This window comes from Planococcus citri, chromosome 3 (assembly GCF_950023065.1).
Source record: "Planococcus citri chromosome 3, ihPlaCitr1.1, whole genome shotgun sequence".
Classification (NCBI taxonomy): Eukaryota; Metazoa; Arthropoda; class Insecta; order Hemiptera; family Pseudococcidae; genus Planococcus; species Planococcus citri.
In genome coordinates, this window is record NC_088679.1 from 2,676,590 (window position 1) to 2,693,844 (window position 17,255).

General features: G+C 33.4%; 1 protein-coding gene and 1 long non-coding RNA gene across 9 annotated transcripts in view; one reads left to right on the forward strand and one right to left on the reverse strand.

The window, feature by feature from the left end:
- Nucleotides 1-17,255, reverse strand: part of LOC135841258 (G protein-activated inward rectifier potassium channel 3-like) — a 46,182-nt gene that overhangs the window by 27,111 nt on the left and 1,816 nt on the right. The window contains exons 1-2 of one of the 4 annotated variants that reach the window (XM_065358135.1): nucleotides 5,358-5,600; nucleotides 5,190-5,283 (exon numbers count right to left, since the gene is read on the reverse strand). The exons of 1 other annotated variant lie outside the window; for it this stretch is intronic. In XM_065358135.1, the coding sequence (XP_065214207.1) occupies nucleotides 5,190-5,212 (23 nt within the window). In that variant the 5' untranslated portion in view covers nucleotides 5,213-5,283; nucleotides 5,358-5,600. Of the gene's footprint in view, nucleotides 1-5,189; nucleotides 5,601-6,233; nucleotides 6,299-17,255 lie in introns of those variants that run through there. 2 more of the 4 variants (XM_065358132.1, XM_065358134.1) reach the window with 2 other exon arrangements.
- Nucleotides 5,837-12,447, forward strand: LOC135841260 (uncharacterized). 5 transcript variants are annotated; one of them, XR_010557867.1, is made up of 6 exons: nucleotides 5,837-5,851; nucleotides 5,913-6,018; nucleotides 6,139-6,276; nucleotides 10,678-10,982; nucleotides 11,107-11,399; nucleotides 12,028-12,447. It is a non-coding gene; the product is annotated as an uncharacterized LOC135841260 (long non-coding RNA). The 5 variants fall into 5 exon arrangements; XR_010557868.1 differs by lacking the exons at nucleotides 5,837-5,851; nucleotides 5,913-6,018 and adding an exon at nucleotides 6,439-6,661 and having other exon boundaries at nucleotides 6,262-6,276; XR_010557869.1 differs by lacking the exons at nucleotides 5,837-5,851; nucleotides 5,913-6,018 and adding an exon at nucleotides 6,439-6,566 and having other exon boundaries at nucleotides 6,262-6,276.

Genomic DNA, 17,255 nt, shown 5'->3' on the forward strand with positions numbered 1-17,255 from the left:
TTTTTGACATTTTAACCAAGAATAAATGAATTTTGGAAAATTTAGCGACAAACGGGATAATTTTCAAATTTGAAAAAAAAAGGAAACTGTTCAAAAATCTTTGTAGATTAGCGAGACTCTCCTATTTTGCAATTACTTTTGGCCAAAATTAGGAGATTTTGGTAGTTTTGGCAGAGAAGAAGTTTTTTTGGACCAAAATAGTGATATTTTGTAGTTTTGCAAAAAAAAAACATCTTGCGCAGTTCGCAAGATCAACCGACTTTGCTCTAAATATCCACCAGTAATTTACCAACATTTATCTCAGTAATTTACCAGACATTACTTAAAAATTTACCAATTTATCAAAATGCGCGGAAGTACCCAAATTTACCGATTTAATGAATACGAAAAGTCGAAAACATCGACAAAATAAAATAGTCAATCATAAGTAGCCATCATATTACACTTTTATGAAATTGATTTTCAAATAAAAATTAGCGTACTCATGAAGTCGTATTACCGAAATTTAGCTATTTACCAAAATTTACCAATTTACCAAAATTTACCAATTTACCTATTTACCGAAATTTACCTATTTACTGAAATTTACCTATTTACCAAAATTTACCTATTTACCAAAATTTACCAATTTACCAAAATTTACTGATTTACCAAAATTTACCAATTTACCAAAATTTACCCATTTACCAAAATTTACCTATTTACCAAAATTTACCTATTTACCAAAATTTACCTATTTACCAAAATTTACCTATTTACCAAAATTTACCAATTTACCAAAATTTACTGATTTACCAAAATTTACCAATTTACTAAAATTTACCTATTTACCAAAATTTACCTATTTACCAAAATTTACCAATTTACCTAAATTTACCGATTTACCAAAATTTAGAGGTTTTTAATGGCTTAATTTTTATCCAGAATTGAAATTTAGCTATTTACTGAAATTTGCCAATTTTCCAACATTTACCAATTTACCAAAATTCACCAATTTACCAAAATTTACCAATTTACCAAAATTTATCAATCTACCAAAATTTACCAATTTACCAAAATTTACCGATTTACCAAAATTTACCGATTTACCAAAATTTACCGATTCACTAAAATTTAAGAATTTATCAAAATTTATCAATTTACCAAAATTTACCATTTTACCAAAATTTACCAATTTACCAAAATTTACCAATTTACTAAAATTTACCAATTTACCAAAATTTACCAATTTACTAAAATTTACCAATTTACCAAAATTTACCGATTTACCAAAATTTACGAATTTACCCAAATTTATTAATTTACCAAAATTTACGACTTTACCAAAATTTACGAATTTACCAAAAATTACCCCAGCAATTTACTAACATTTACCTCAGTAATTTACCAGACATTACCCACTAATTTACCAATTTTCCATTTTACCAAAAATTACCCCAGCAATTTACCAACATTCACCTCAGTAATTTACGAGACATTTCCTCACTAATTTACCAATTTTTTACCGAATTTTAATTACCCCAGTAATTTACTGTCAAAGGTTTTTACCAATTTACCAAAAATTACCCAAGCAATTTACCAAAATTTTCGACCAACTTTAATTACGAGTAATTCACCAAAAATAACTAATCATTTTATTTACTAAAAATTACTATTAATTAACAAAAAAAAAAAAATAATCAAAATTTACTGGCTATTTACCAAAAACTTAATGGTTTTTGTTAAAACAAAAATTACACTAGAAATTTTTGAAAAATTTTGATTTTTTATAGCAAAAAAATTTTGGACGGATAAAATTAACAAAAAAATTAACAAAAAAATCAACAAAAAATTTTCTCCTCTTGACTCGCGCGGGATTCGAACACCCGACCTTCGGCGTACCAACCTGCAACTTACACACCCTAACCACCCCATCTGTTTGTTGGGGGTGAGTCGTTTGCGAGATATAAGGGTTTACACAAATTTCTGCTTATCCATAACGTTGAAACACACTTAAACGTTCATATCTCGTAAACGGCTGAACCGATTTCGACCAAATTAAAAATTTCTCTAGTTCAGTATCAAAGCAATATTTTGCCATCATCAGTTTCGACTTAAAGTTCGGAGCTTTTGAGTTCAGCGTGACACAAATTTATACATAAATTGATATATAAATAAATATATAAATAAATATATATATAAACTTATCTCGTTTTGCGCCATATGTCTTATCGTGATCAGCACACTCCAAAACGTCAAGAAAACCCACCCCCACCCAAATCCTCAACCATCATGACAAATACAATACCTTACTTTTCCGTTTCACGGCAAAGTCGGTAAAAAAACATATTTTTATGGCAATTTTGGTAAAAAAAAGAACTTTTTAGTGATTTTTAGGTGTCTACCGGAATTTTTTGACCGAAAATCACTACCTTTTTCACTACCTTTCAAAAAAAATCACGTCCTTCCAAAATATGTTTAACCCCCCCCCCTCCTCCCCCACCCCCTACAAGAACGATTTTTCATTGTTTTTTTTTTTTTTTTTTTTTTGGTTTGAACAATGTAATTTTTTACATTGGAGTAAGTTAGTATCTAAACGTTTTCATCAATTTAAAATCAATTCAATGATTTTATAACCATTGCTACATTTATTCAAGTTTTTACAATATTTCACATGGGTACTCGACTACTCATCGTACACGTTGAAAATACAAAATGAGCGAACTCAAAAAATTAACAAATCAACTATTTCGAGAATAAAACTTTTTCAAATATGAAAGATGAAGGATTTTTTTTTAATTTTTAGCAGTGATTTTTCAGGGTGTGTAGTCCAACAAAATTTCAAAATGAAAAAGCAGGACTTTAGCAGGACATTTTTCAAACACTAGGGATTTTTCAAGAGGGGGAGGGGGCGGACGAGGCGAAATTTTATATAAAAATTGTTCGCTTTTACAATGTCTTCAAACATTCCCAGATTTTTTTCAAGCAATAAGCGGATGTCGAGAATATAATTTTGTCATTTCAATTTTTTATTTTATTTTCACCTTTATGGTTTTTGTTACTGCTATGAAATTGGGAGATTAAACACCTTTTTTCAAAATGAAAATTTTTTAAAAAATTAATGGAAAATTAGAACAACATTTGAAAAAAAATATATCAATTTTTCGAAAGGGCTATCGAAAATTAGAATTTTGAGGGGTATAAAAATGTTTTTTTCTTGGGTTAGGAATGAAGTTTGTTACTTATTTTTGCTTCAAAATTTCAAAACGTGCTTGAAAAAAAAGAAAACGAGCTCGAGTGAAGCGAGGCCAACAAAGCTTTCAAACATTCATGTTTCAAGAAGTAAAAAAAACTTGTTTTTATGTAAGTAGGTAAGGAAGTATTTTTCTGATTCAGGGTGTCTAACAAAATTTCAAAATGAAAAAAAAGGACTTGAAAAGGACTTTCAGAAGGACTTTCGCAGTAGGTCATTTTTCGAGCACTTATGGAATTTTTTGAGGTGTGGGGGAGGGGGGAATCAGCATTTTTTTCCAAGTGGGAGGTTCAAAATTTGTAATCAAGTTTTTAACCAAAGGAATTTCAGCAGGACTTTTAACGTAGGACAGTTTTTGAACACTTGGGATTTTCTAAGAGGGGGAGGGAGTAGGCGAGATTTCTCCTTCAAGTTCGGAATTTATTATTAATTAAGGAAACGATAAACAAACTGGCCCTGGCGAAGCGAGTGCGAAAGCTCTCAAAAATTAGAAGGTATTTTGGGAGGTATAAAAAATTATGTTATCTTGTGTGATGAGTTACTAAGTGTACAGTTTTACTTCAAAATTTTAAAATTCGAATAATGATTTTATTGAAAATGAAAAAAGAAAAGCCAATGGACCCGAGCGAAGCGAGGGCAAAAGCTTTAGAAATTCAGTATTTTGAGAGGTATGAAAACGATGTTTTTTTGTGTAATAAGCTACCTATATATTTTGCTACAAAATCTTAAAATTTAAATCATGATTCAACACCCCAATTCAGAAAAAAGAAAAGAAAAAATTCAAACTTGAAAAAGAAAAGCAAACAAACCCGAGTGAAGCAAGGCTGAAAGTTTTCAAAATTTCATGTGAAAAAATCTGTAAGAAAGGAGGTGTTTATTTTTCTGATTCAAACTTTGAACATTTCTTGAATTAAAACAATAAGTCACTTAATTGGAAAAAGGCGAGCAAATAGCCCGAGCGAAGGGAGGGCAGAAGCTCACAAAAATGTGTGATTCAAGTTCTAAAAAAGTCGACAAATTAGTCCTTTTCTACAAGTTCAAAATTCCGAAAAAAGGAGAAGAAATTGAAAATTTGAAAAAGGTCATTTTGGAAAAAAAGGGGAGACATCCTAATTTTGGCCAAAATCAGTATCTTTTGGGAATTTTATTTTTTTAAAAAAAAAAAAACGTCTCGGGACTTTTTCAAATAAATTTTTAGCAAAAAAAAGGACTTTTCGAGAATTTTTGGAAAGCAGGACCATTTCAACAATTTTTGTAGTCAAGCTGAGCTCTTTCTTGGCAATTTTGACAAATAACAGACTTTATAGCAATTTTTGCAAAACTTGGCGAAAAAACAACTTTGATCAATTTCCCACATTTCAACTCGTATTCTGTCAAAAAATTTCCAAATAGGTACTACTCAAGTCTCACATGAAAAAAAAAAAAATTGAAAAAAATCAATAAAATACATAACTAGGTATACACTTTAAAAATATAGAAAAAAATTCAACTTATTTCGAGAGTAACTAAATTTGAAATATTTATGAACAACATTCGAAAATTCCATCAACATTTTGCGAACAAAAAAGTAGGTATCCATGATTCAAAACTTCCCTTTCCGAGCAGATCTGACACCCACTGTTTCTAGTAATAAGTAACTTGAACTTCGAGATTCAGAAGCTGAAATCTTCCTGATCCAACCAAACCGGATAAATCAAATATTCGAATAATTTTATAAGTAAATTACATCGTATGAAACAATCATTTTTCACATGACCATTGACCACTGCAGGTCTAATGAGAGATGAAGAATGATTGAGCCATAACTCTACAAACAGGTAGGTAATCGTAAAGTAGCATTCATTGAGACCAAAACAGAAGCAATCTGAGTTCATTATTTTAAAACCTCAACTCCTCGGAGCTAATAAATCAAAAAATTGATACAAAAATAAAAACAAAAACATAAACGTTCACGTACTTATCTTCGTATTCATCATCCATATCAAGAAGAAATTCGTGCAAAAGCAAAACCCCGACAAATCTGCGATACACTCTCGACTGCAATCATAACTCTGGTGACAACAGGGATAAAAATTCGTATACACGTGATCGCGTCGCAAATTGATACAAATTAACCAACAAATACCTCAACTGTTCCTTTCTCCGTCCATATACTTATACACACATCCGATATAGACGTGGGAAATACAGTCCACAAATACACAATACGAATTATATTTATAGGAACTGGCGACTATAATAAGTACGCTATTCATTCGACGAACCCTTTCGCGAAAAAAAAACCGTCCCTCACAAATTAGAATCGTTTGATTTATGTCCGATGTCGTTTAAAAGGCAAAAAATACCACATTTATCTCGCATCCCAATCACATTAGCTCATCGCAAAACGCGTTCGAAGGTACATACATCATCGCGGTCGGTCGAGTTCGCGGATGTTCAATAAGTTCCACAGTCGATTGATAAATGATAATACTGCCAAGAATTCGTCCACTTTGATTATAACGCGTTATCAATACCGGTGATAAGCCCGAGACCCGAGAGAACGTGAACGATTCGTCGTCTTGTGAATTTGCCCACTGTGCAGTTAAAAAAATGAATGAACGATAATAACTAAAAAAGGTTAGTTTTACAAAAAAAAATTCAATTTAATCGCAACTATTTGACAAGTTTCGTTTGGTAGATATACGAGTTGAAAAACCTTGAAAGTGGGAAAAAAATAAAGGGCATAGATAAACGTATCGTATCGCAGAAACGTAAGTGCTAGCCGCTAGGAAATGACCATACAAGTAGGAATGTTTGTTATTTTAGTTTTCCTTTTTTTTTTTTTTTCTGTAAATGAGTAACATTTTGAAACAGTCCTAGTGTTTTTTAGGCAGATAATTTTGAGTGAAATTATGCTCTAATAGGTACCTATCAAATGGTTTAAATACGAGTGAATTTTACAGCTAGATCAATTCAAAAATGTTTATAAGTAAATAAGTAAGAAAATTGAACGACTTACCAATACCAACAGAATGCTGAGAAATTTTGAAGGCATCGATTAGGTAACATTTTAAATTTTACATGGTTTTTATATACACATATTTACACACAAAAAAAAGGAAAAGTAAAGTTGATCCGTGATATGAGCTGATGTGTTGACTAAATTTTCATAACTGTTCTGAAAGTCGCAATCATCGATTACAGTTTTTTATTTTTCACTACAGAATACGTCACTGAAATGAAACTCCACGAAATATTAAGTCACCGATTCTGACATAATTTTCGAGAAATGGTTATAAACCAGATGATCACTTGGAAGAATTTCATTTCACATTTTTGCAGTATAATCTTGGTAAAATCAACACGCTATATACCTACCTGGATATATAGGATATAGATAATTAATGATTCTATAAAATGATGATCTTGGGACGAGAAATTGAACAGGTACTTGGAAATTTGTGAAGTCATAATGAAATGATATTCTACGTACTTACATAATCCGTGGAAAGATTTGGTCAATCTATGTTTTTCGTCACAAATTTTCTATTTTCCCAACTACGAAAATATTTACGAATACCTTCATATTAGATACAATTTTGATTTTTCGTCGAAGCGTTCATATAAGACATAATACAGTATGACCCAAAAGTAGTGCTCGGTGGCTTTTTTTATTCTCAAGATGGAAAGCTAGCGAGACGAATGAAGCGCCGGCGTTGAGTAGAAAAAATAACAGCTTCCAAAAGCGACCTTGAAAATTTCAGGCTCATGCACAGGGTGTCCACAAATCGAAAAACCGGGTTGGTCAAAAAATTGAAACTGGTTTTAATTGACGCGATGTATTCTACACACACAGACGACATAAACGTGATATGAATTTTTTGAAACCGGTTCATTAATTCGCAACCAATTGACAAAAAATACCCAAAAATTGCAGATAGAGAAAAAAGCTCGAAACAAAAGTCGTAAAGCGTAAAAAAATACACAATTGTGTCTAATCACATTTTGAAACCGGTTCATTGGTTTGTATTTAGCAACCAGTTTTTGACAATCACCTAAAAATTGGAGATGGAGAAAAAAGCTTGAAACAATAAAAAAAACGTTGTAGAGCGTGAAAAATTACACAATTCTGTTCAATCAAATTTTGAAACCAGTTCATTGGTTCGCATTTCGCAACCAGTTTTTGACAATCACCCGAAAATTGAAGATAGAGAAAAACGCTTTTGAAACAAAAGTTGTAGAGTGTGAAAAATTGAACTTTTTCCTCTAATCAGATTTTGAAACCGGTTAATTAATTCGCAGCTAGTTGTGGAAAATTACCCAAAAATTGCCGATAGTGAAATAAGCTCGAAAGAAAAGTTGTAGAGTGCGAAGAATAACAAAATTCTGTTCAATCAAATTTTGAAACCGGTTCACTGGTTTGCATTTAGCCACCGTGTTATTGACAATTACCTAAAAATTAGAGATGGAGAAAAATAAAGCTTGAAACATAAGTTGTAGAGTGTGAAAAATTGAACTATTTTCTTGAATCAGATTTTGAAACCGGTTAATTAATTCGCAGCAAGCCATCAAAAGTTACCTGGTTGCAAATTAATAACCTATTTTCTAAATCCTGCCAGCAAAACTGGTTCAAATTTTCACTTTCTAAAACTTTTTTCAAGCTTTTTTCTCTTTCTTCAATTTGCAGGTGATTGTCAAAAACTGGTTGCTAAATGCCAACCAATGAACCGGTTTCAAAATGTGATTAGACAGAATTGTGTAATTTTTCACGCTCTACAACTTCTGTTCCGAGCTTTTTTCTCCATCTACAATTTTTGGGAATTGTTTGTCAACTGGTTGCAAATTAATGAACCGGTTTCAAAAAATTCATATCACGTTTTTGTCGCCTTAGTGTGTAGAATACATTGAGCGAATAAAAACCAGTTTGAATTTTTTGACCAAACCGGTTTTTCAATTTGTGGACAGTGGACACCCTGTACATGGGCCTGAAATTTTCAAGGCCCCCGACGATCCTCCGGGACAACTTTTTTCTTAAAGGGGACATCATAAGGAACATTTAAAAGCAAACTTGCCCAAAAAAAAGTTGAACTTACTTACAAAATGGCGGCCATTTTGATTAACAGGTCAGCCGAAATCGCAAATTTTGCGATTCAACATAGGACTTGCACGAACTTTTTCGAACTATACAAAGGTAGATCGAAAGATCATGCAAAAATTTATCACCTGTCAAAATTTCAAGTGCTAAAGTGGGTTTTTCGATTTTTGGTGAGTTTTTGAAAATCGAATTTAGGCCAAAAATGAGGGGAAAAATCAAAATTTTACCAAATTGACCAAGAAAGCTGGAATTTGGAATATACCCTATTTTCGACATGGCAAATCAATTGGAAACGGTTTCAACCCGTTTTGAGCAGTTCTGGAGCCTCCAGCAGATTTTTGAAACTCGTAATACCCACAAAATTCCATCAAATTGGAGTTGTAAAGCTAAAATTTATTCTAAAAAGTAATTTTAATACGCTACGAAGTACTGCAGGTGAATTTCAGGTCGTTTTGGAGCCTCCAGCGACTTTTTGAAAATTCCTGAAGCCTCCAGCAGATTTTCGAAACTTTAAATTTTCACAAAATTACATCAAATGGAGATGGAAAGCTGAAATTTACTCCAAAATCCAATTTTCACACCCTCTGAAGACGACTTAGGTGGGTTCAAGTCATTTTAGGGCCTCCAGCGACTTTTTTGAAAATTACTGGAGCCTCCAGTAGATTTTTGAAACTTGAAATTTCCGCAACATTAATTTATCAAATCGAGTTGGCAAGCTGAAATCTACTTTGCCGACTACATGGTGGTTTCAAAAGGTTTTGAAGCTTCCAGCTGCTTTTAGGAAATTTCAGTTTTCCAAAAAAACGCCATACAACCTTTCAAAAAGTCGCTGGAGGCTCCAAAACGACTTGAAATTCACCAGCAGTCAACTTCGTAGCGTATTGAAATTAGTTTGCAGAATAAATTTCGATTCTCCATCTCAGTTTGATGAAATTTTGGAGAAATTTCAAGTTTCAAAAATCTACTGGAGGCTCCAGTGATTTTCAAAAAAGTCGCTGGAGGCTCAAAAATGACTTGAACCTACCTGAAGTCGTCTTCAGAAGGGGTTAAAATTGGAGTGTAGAGTAAATTTTAGCTTTCCATCTACATTTGATGAAATTTTTGGGAAATTTCAAGTTCCAAAAATCTACTGGAGGCTCCAGTAATTTTTAATAAAGTCGCTGGAGGCTCTAAAATGACTTGAACCCACTTGAAGTCGTCTTCAGGAGAGGTTAAAATTGGAGTGTAGAGTAAATTTTAGGTTTCCATCTACATTCAATGAAATTTTGGGGAAATTTCAAGTTTCAAAAATCTCTTGGAGGCTCCAGTAATTTTCCAAAAAGTTGCTGGAGGCTCTAAAATGACTTGAACCCACCTGAAGTCGTCTTCAGAAGGGGTTAAAATTGGAGTGTAGAGTAAATTTTAGCATTCCATCTACATTTGATGAACTTTTGTAAAAATTTTAAGTTTCAAAAATCTGTTGGAGGCTTCACGAATTTTCAAAATGCCACTGAAGGCTCTAAAACGACTTGAAATTCATCTGCAGTACTTCGTAGCGCATTGAAATTAGTTTTTAGAATAAATTTCAGCTTTACAACTCCAATTTGATGGAATTTTGTTGGTATTTCGAGTTTCAAAAATCTGCTGGAGGCTCCAGAACTGCTCAAAACGGGTTGCAACCGTTTCCAATCGATTTGACATGTCGAAAATAGGGTATCCCAAGTTTCAGCTTTCTTGGTGAATTTGGTAAAATTTTGATATTTTCCCTCATTTTTGGCCTGAATTTGATTTTCATAAATTCACCAAAAATCGAAAAACGCACTTTAGCACTTGAAATTTTGACTGGTGATAAATTTTTGCATGATCTTTCGATCTACCTTTGTAAGGTTTGAAAAATTTCGTGCAAGTCCTATTTTGGAACGCAAAATTTGCGATTTCGGCTGACCTGTGTTTTAAAATGTTCATTAGGATGTCCCCTTTAAGGAAAAAGTTGTCCCGGATGATCGGTGGAGGGAGAGGTGCAATTACTCCTATTGTCATATGCCGCAACTATTTGGAAGCCCTTATTTTTTCTTACTCAACGCCGCTTCATTCATCGCGCTAGATCTTTCCACTTAGAAATAGAAGCCGCCATGCGCGAGACGAATCATTTCGGTGTGATTGGAAAATGTAAATGATTCGAATTTTGGGTTGATGATAATGATTCATATTCGTGATTCGAATCCGTATATAGATAACCCTGATCGTGATACACGATGAATTTTTTATATCAAACTTTGCTCAGAATCGTACATTCCAACACGACTGAATCTCTATTTTTTTTTCCAACTTAAATTAGGTGCCTCTACCTAGCTATCATAATATTTGGTAATAATTTTTATGATTTCAGTGAAGTACGATGCTGCGCGTTGAAGTATTCTTCATTTCAATTTGTATTACCACCTTTGTCTGCTACTGCTACCCATGGGAACCCCCGCCAGTCCCACCTCCTCCAGAACCAGAATGGGCTGAGGGTGAGGTTGATCCAAAGGAATGGAGCTGGTATGACGTCGAACAAGGAACGACAGGTAAATGGGAGAGAGCGGCTCCCAGACAATGTTATTCCACCTATCACTGTCATCCTGATGAAACATGTGTCAGAGACGATCTCCCCGGTATGGTTACTCCGATCGGATGGTGCGTATCGAACGAACCGTAAGTACATACTTACTACTTACGTCTCAAAAATCATAAACAATTTTTTAAAACTAATTCACGTTGCCATCTATTGATAATAAACAATTCGCTGAAAATTAATACGCCATATTACCGTATGTAGGAATCCATACGACTAGGCTCAAGCCCCCATAAATCAAGTACAGCTGGAATTTGCAGTTCTAGAAGAATCGGTGCAAATATGTAGATGCAAAGGCAGCTAGGTACCACAACTCAGCATAACATAGGTATATCATCTGTACGATGTATTGAACTTCAGTTATACTCTGAGATCAAATATACTCGTATTGTTCGCTGACTTTACTATTCCATTAATAAAAAACAGTCCACAAAACCACGTTCAGACTCATGAGAAAAAGAACCGCACAGAACGAGATGTCGTGATCCAGAGAAATGGTAACTATTCTCCGACTTTCCAAGGTTTTACAGACCAATTTTTCCTTCAAAAATCAACTAGATATACCTAGGTACACATAAAATGAAGGTAGGAGAGGGAGGCAACTTTTTCAAACTCACCCGTCCCTAAACGAAAGTTTAAAATTATAGATACATTTTAGTGCTTGGAAATTAATTTTCCAAGTTCTTGAAAGTCAGACCAAATTGTTTAACTTTTTACCTGGATTTTTTACTGGCTTAGTAACAACAATAATATTCGAACTTTTTGCAAGTGTTCAAAAATCTGACAAGAAGTCGAGAATTCAATGCAGCTTTTTTGTTAGTTTTTTTTTTTTTTAAAGTCAGACTTCATATCCATAAACTTTCTTTCAACGTAACTAAAAATTTTGTGAATTGATCATTTTTTTCATATTTTTTTATAAATTTGACATAATACCAAGAATTTGTCGCAATTTTTTCGATGCTTTTACACAAAATATTGTACTAAAATCGAACCCAAAGGATTTTTACAAGTTTTCAAAAGTCTGACGAATTGTCAAATGGTTAATTTGTAAAAGCTTGACGTACTTGACGTGAGATGGTTTTTTTAAAATAATTAACCTAATATGAATGTTTTAATGTGTGATAGGTTCGATTGCTCGAAGAGGAAGATCGGAAATCTCAAGGTGACTAATTTACAAAAAAATCCATCGCACAAGAACGGACGATGGATTTCACCAGCTAGGAGCTCAACAAGTTCAAGCAATCTGCTATCTGAACATACAGCATCATTCGTTCTCATTCTTATCTCATCTTCCTCTCGTAAGCTTCCGTGAACGAAATCGAAATCGTAATCTTTCAAAATACAGTAATTATTATTAACTTCTGATATCTATACATACGCATGTAATAATGTTTACTTTGTATAAGGTCATTTCAACGAATTTTTCATACATCAATTTACGTACGTATCACCGGTTCAAATTCAACTCGTAGGTATTTAGGTAATTTGAAACGACTTTTCATAATATTATACTGAATTTTTTGTAAAAATTTTATTATGAAGACACGTTAGAAATTTTTTTTTAAATTTCCCAATCATCCCTCGATGGAGTCTGGAAAGTGGAATTCTCGCAAGTTTGAAAAAATTCTGCTCGAGACTACCAAAATATATACGATTTTTAAATAAGAATCAGTAATCTTGCCCAATTCGGAAGGGTCAGGAGAAACCGTTATTCTGATCAAATTTTTACGCCTTCGTGTCCAATTTTCATGGAAAAAGAAAATAATGGACATTTCCACTTGGGCTAAAAATGACAAAATTTCATTCAAGAACTTCAATACCAGGTCGATAACAAATTATAGTACCTAAATACATTATTAAAAAAATGAATTCTACGATTTCAAAACTTTCAACAACTAAACCATGAATTTGGGCGACTGAAATTTTATTCCTCAGGATTCCAGATTACTACATATAATTGATTTATTCCAAAAAGCGATATTTTATTTGAAAAATACGAGAATCCACATAATTGTAAAAACACGTGATATGTACAATTTATGATCCTGATAGATAGATACGGATATGGGGAAGGAGAGGTAGTAGAAAAATTGTAAAAATATCGACTCGTCAACTTTTCAAGTTGTGCAGCTTCGAACATTTTTTACAAAAAACTGAAAATGTACTCTCTCACATTTCTTTTTTTTTTTTTCAAAATAGGAATTGGCCACCCAGTGAAAAATAAGCTTTAAAATTGTCCCTAACATTTTTCAAACAAAATTTTTCAATTCTTAAAACCATAAAATGACTTACTGATTCTAAAATGCGATGATAATATCTATCTACATAATTCCGTAACTCAATCATATGGAAGAAAATCGTACTCACCTGAAACAAAAATAAAAAATACAACATAAATTAGTCAATTTCAATATTTCAATTAACAGCTTCACAATTCCATAATATTATTCAAAAATTGTTTGCCATTTTTCATGAAAACTTCAACGTCAATAATTGTGTACGTCTACGTACTTCTGTACCACCAAATTCAGATTTACATATTTTTTCTTTAATAAGTATTATTTATTTTCCTGGATTTCATGAGAAAATAATTCCCTAATTTTCTGATTCGCGCCAAAATCATAAAAAAGTTGAGCCGGAAATCGAAAATCCCCCTCCCCTCCTAATCAAGTCGAAAAAAAATCAACTTAGCCAATAAAATTTCCTATTTCTGCATCCGAATTTTCTTGGGTAATCGCATTTTTAAAATGACCCCGACCCCCCCCCCCCCCCGAAGCATGGACCTCCTCAATGTTTAAAAAAAAATTAAGATAAATTAAAAATTGAATTCAGCAATTTTTTTTGGAATGCCATTTCTGTAAAAAATTCTATTGGGTTGTTCAGAACGTGTTCGACCAGAGATACGTTTCATCGAAGGGAACCATTTAGATGCATTCAGACTAAAAATGAAAACTTTCAAAGATTTTTACAGACTTCATTTTTCATTTTTTAAAATGTTTTTCAATTTTGGGAGGGTCTCGAGAGAAAGAGAGAGAGAGGTCCCTAATGCCAAGCAAAAATGGAAAATGATTGAATGAATTAACATTTTTTTCATCCTTTTCATGGAAATAGGGGGCCAAAAGGGGGGGGGGTTGGAGCTTTTTCGCATAAAAAATTCACAAGTAAGACGTACGTATAAAAGAATCATCCAAATGTTTACCTATTGGCCAATTGGCCATAGATTTGAAATAGACGAACTTGTATTTATAGAGGCATCTCCTGCTCTTCCAAAAATTCTGTGCATGAACATGTACAGGTTTACAGGTATATTGATACAAAAAAAAACTACCTACGTTTTAGTAAGGAACTTCAATTAACTGTCAGGCATTCTCAGAAGATATCTCGAATTGGACTGTTGGTAAGCGTGTTCAACATCTCGTTCTTCTTCGTTTAATTTGTGTAGGGGGTGTGTTATTAGTAAACCAACACGAAACATATTTTTCAAGTGAAAAAACTTTCATCGCAGTCGTGATCTTGACCAGACACGTTTCTGTGTCTGTCACTACACACGTTATCATACATACTTATTCCTCGAGGATATTACATAGAATCAATAATTATAATCAAATCGTAAAACGATGAAGAGACTATTAAAAAGACCATCAAGTCTATGTACATATGTAGTTTATACGACACATCGCACGACGACGCAACTTGGATTTAAAAATAAACCCAGCATTCGCTGAATGAGATCTCGAACCATTCATATAACTTCACCTCACACACGATCAAATTTTAAGCACATATGTACAATTGTACATACAATATGCTAGATTCAGAACTTGAGCGTATTGATGAATTAGTATACAGAATGAATTATTATTTGATGAAATTTCGTGGAAATTTCAAGTTTCAAAAATCTACCGGAGGCTCGCAGAATTTTCAAAAAGTCTCTGGAGGCTCCAAAATGACTTAAATCCACCAGCGGTCGATTTGATAGCGTGTTCAAGTCGGAGTTCAGCGTGAATTTTGGATTCTCAACTTCATTTGACAAAATTCCGCGGAAAATTCAAATTCAAAAAATCCGCTGGAGGCTCCAAAACTGCTCAAAACAATTGAAATCGAATCGTTTCCAATCGATTTGGCAGGTTGAAAATACAGTACTTATATCTAAAATTTCAGCTTTTTAGGTCAGTTTGGTAAAATTTGGATTTTTTCTCAATTTTTGGCCTAAATTCGATTTTTAAAAATTCACCCAAAATCGAAAAATGCACTTTAGCATTTGAAATTTTGGCTGGAGATGAGATTTTACATGCTCTTTCAATCTAACTTTGTCCACTAAAAAAATTTTAGCGTTTGCGATTTCGGCTGACCTGTCAATCAAAATGACCATCATTTTGATGGTGAGGTCAACTTTTTTTTTAGCAAATTTGCTTTAAAGTGTTCCTTCAGATGTCTATTCCTTCAAAAAAATATTGTCCCATTTAGTCCGGCACATGAGTACCTTAGAGTCAAACCCAGAATTCTCCAAATTTTTCAAAAATGAGGTTATGATTGTTTTGGGTACAGTTAGTAGGTACGCATCGATTGCCATTCTCCGTTTTTACCTATCTGACACAATGACGCAGTCAGGGGGGGTCCAAAGTACCAGGTCAGAGTCAAATTCCGAAAAATGTCCAAAATTTTCAAAAATGAGATTATGGTCGTTTTGGGTACAGTTAGTAGGTACGCATAAATTGCCATTCAACATTTTACCCCATTCGATACCATGATGGTTAGGGGGTCCAAAGTACCGGGTTCGAGTCAAACTTTGAAAAAAATACTCCAAAAAAAATTTTTTTTTCATTCTAGTCGACTATAAACAACCTTGAGATACTTTCAACAGACTTGAATCTAGAATTATTCCTCATTTTATCATGCATTTTCGTGTATTTTCGATATTTTTTACAGACTTGGAGTCAAAACCAGAATTCTCCGAAATGGTATCGTGAATTACTGCTATAGAAAGACTTGAAAACAATTTTTTTTTTGTGAATTCGATTGTTACCCGAAGCACTATATATAGGCGAGATCAGAAACCTGCTACTACTGATTCCCACCTTTCATCAGTTTTTTGCGTTTTTCTCAAAATGGTGAAAAGTGGAGAATTCTGGGTTTGACTCTAAAGTACTCACATGACAATAGGAGTACTCCCCCCCCCCCGCCCGTCCTCCGGGACAACTTTTTTCTTAAAGGGGACACCCTAAGGAACATCTTAAAGCAAACTTGCCAAAAAAAAATTGGCCTTACTTACAAAATGGTGGCCATTTTGATTGACAGTTCAGCCGAAATCGCAGATTTTGCGTTTTAACATAGGACTTGCACGAATTTTTTCAAACTTTACAAAGGTAGATCGAAAGATCATGCAAAAATTTATCCCCTGTCAAAATTTCAAGTGCTAAAGTGCGTTTTTCGATTTTTGGTGAATTTTTGAAAGTCAAATTTAGGCCAAAAATGAGGGAAAAAATCAAAATTTTACCAAATTGACCAAGAAAGCTGAAATTTGGGATATATACCCTATTATCGACATGCCAAATCGATTGGAAACGGTTTCAACCCGTTTTGAGCAGTTCTGGAGACTTCAGCAGATTTTTGAAACTCGAAATTCCCACAAAATTCCATCAAATTGGAGTTGTGAAGCTAAAATTTATTCTAAAAACTAATTTCAATACGCTACGAAGTACTACAGGTGAATTTCAAGTCGTTTTGGATCCCCCAGCGACTTTTTGAAAATTCCTGAAGCCTCCAGCAGATTTTTGAAACTTTAAATTTTCACAAAATTTCATCAAACTAAGATGGAGAGTCGAAATTCATTCTGCAAACTAATTTCAATACCCTACGAAGTTGGCTGCTGATGAATTTCAAGTCGTTTTGGCGCCTCCAGCAACTATTTGAAAGGTTGTATGACGTTTTTTTGGAAAATTGAAATTTCCTAAATGTAGTCTGCGAATAAGTAAATTTCAACTTGCCAACTCCATTTCATAAATTAATGGTGGGGAAATTTCAAGTTTCAAAAATCTACTGGAGGCTCCAGTAATTTTCAAAAAAAGTCGCTGGAGGCCCTAAAATGACTTGAAACCACCGGAAATCGTTTTCAGAGGGTGTTAAAATTGGAGTGTAGAGTGAATATCAGCTCCCCATCTCCATTTGATGAAATTTTGTGAAAATTTAAAGTTTCAAAAATCTGCTGGAGGCTCCAGTAATTTTCAAAAAGTCGCTGGAGGCTCCAAAACGACTTGAAATTCACCTGCAATACTTCGTAGCGTATTGAAATTAGGTTTTAGAATAAATTTCAGCTTTACAACTCCAATTTGATGGAATTTTGTGGGAATTTC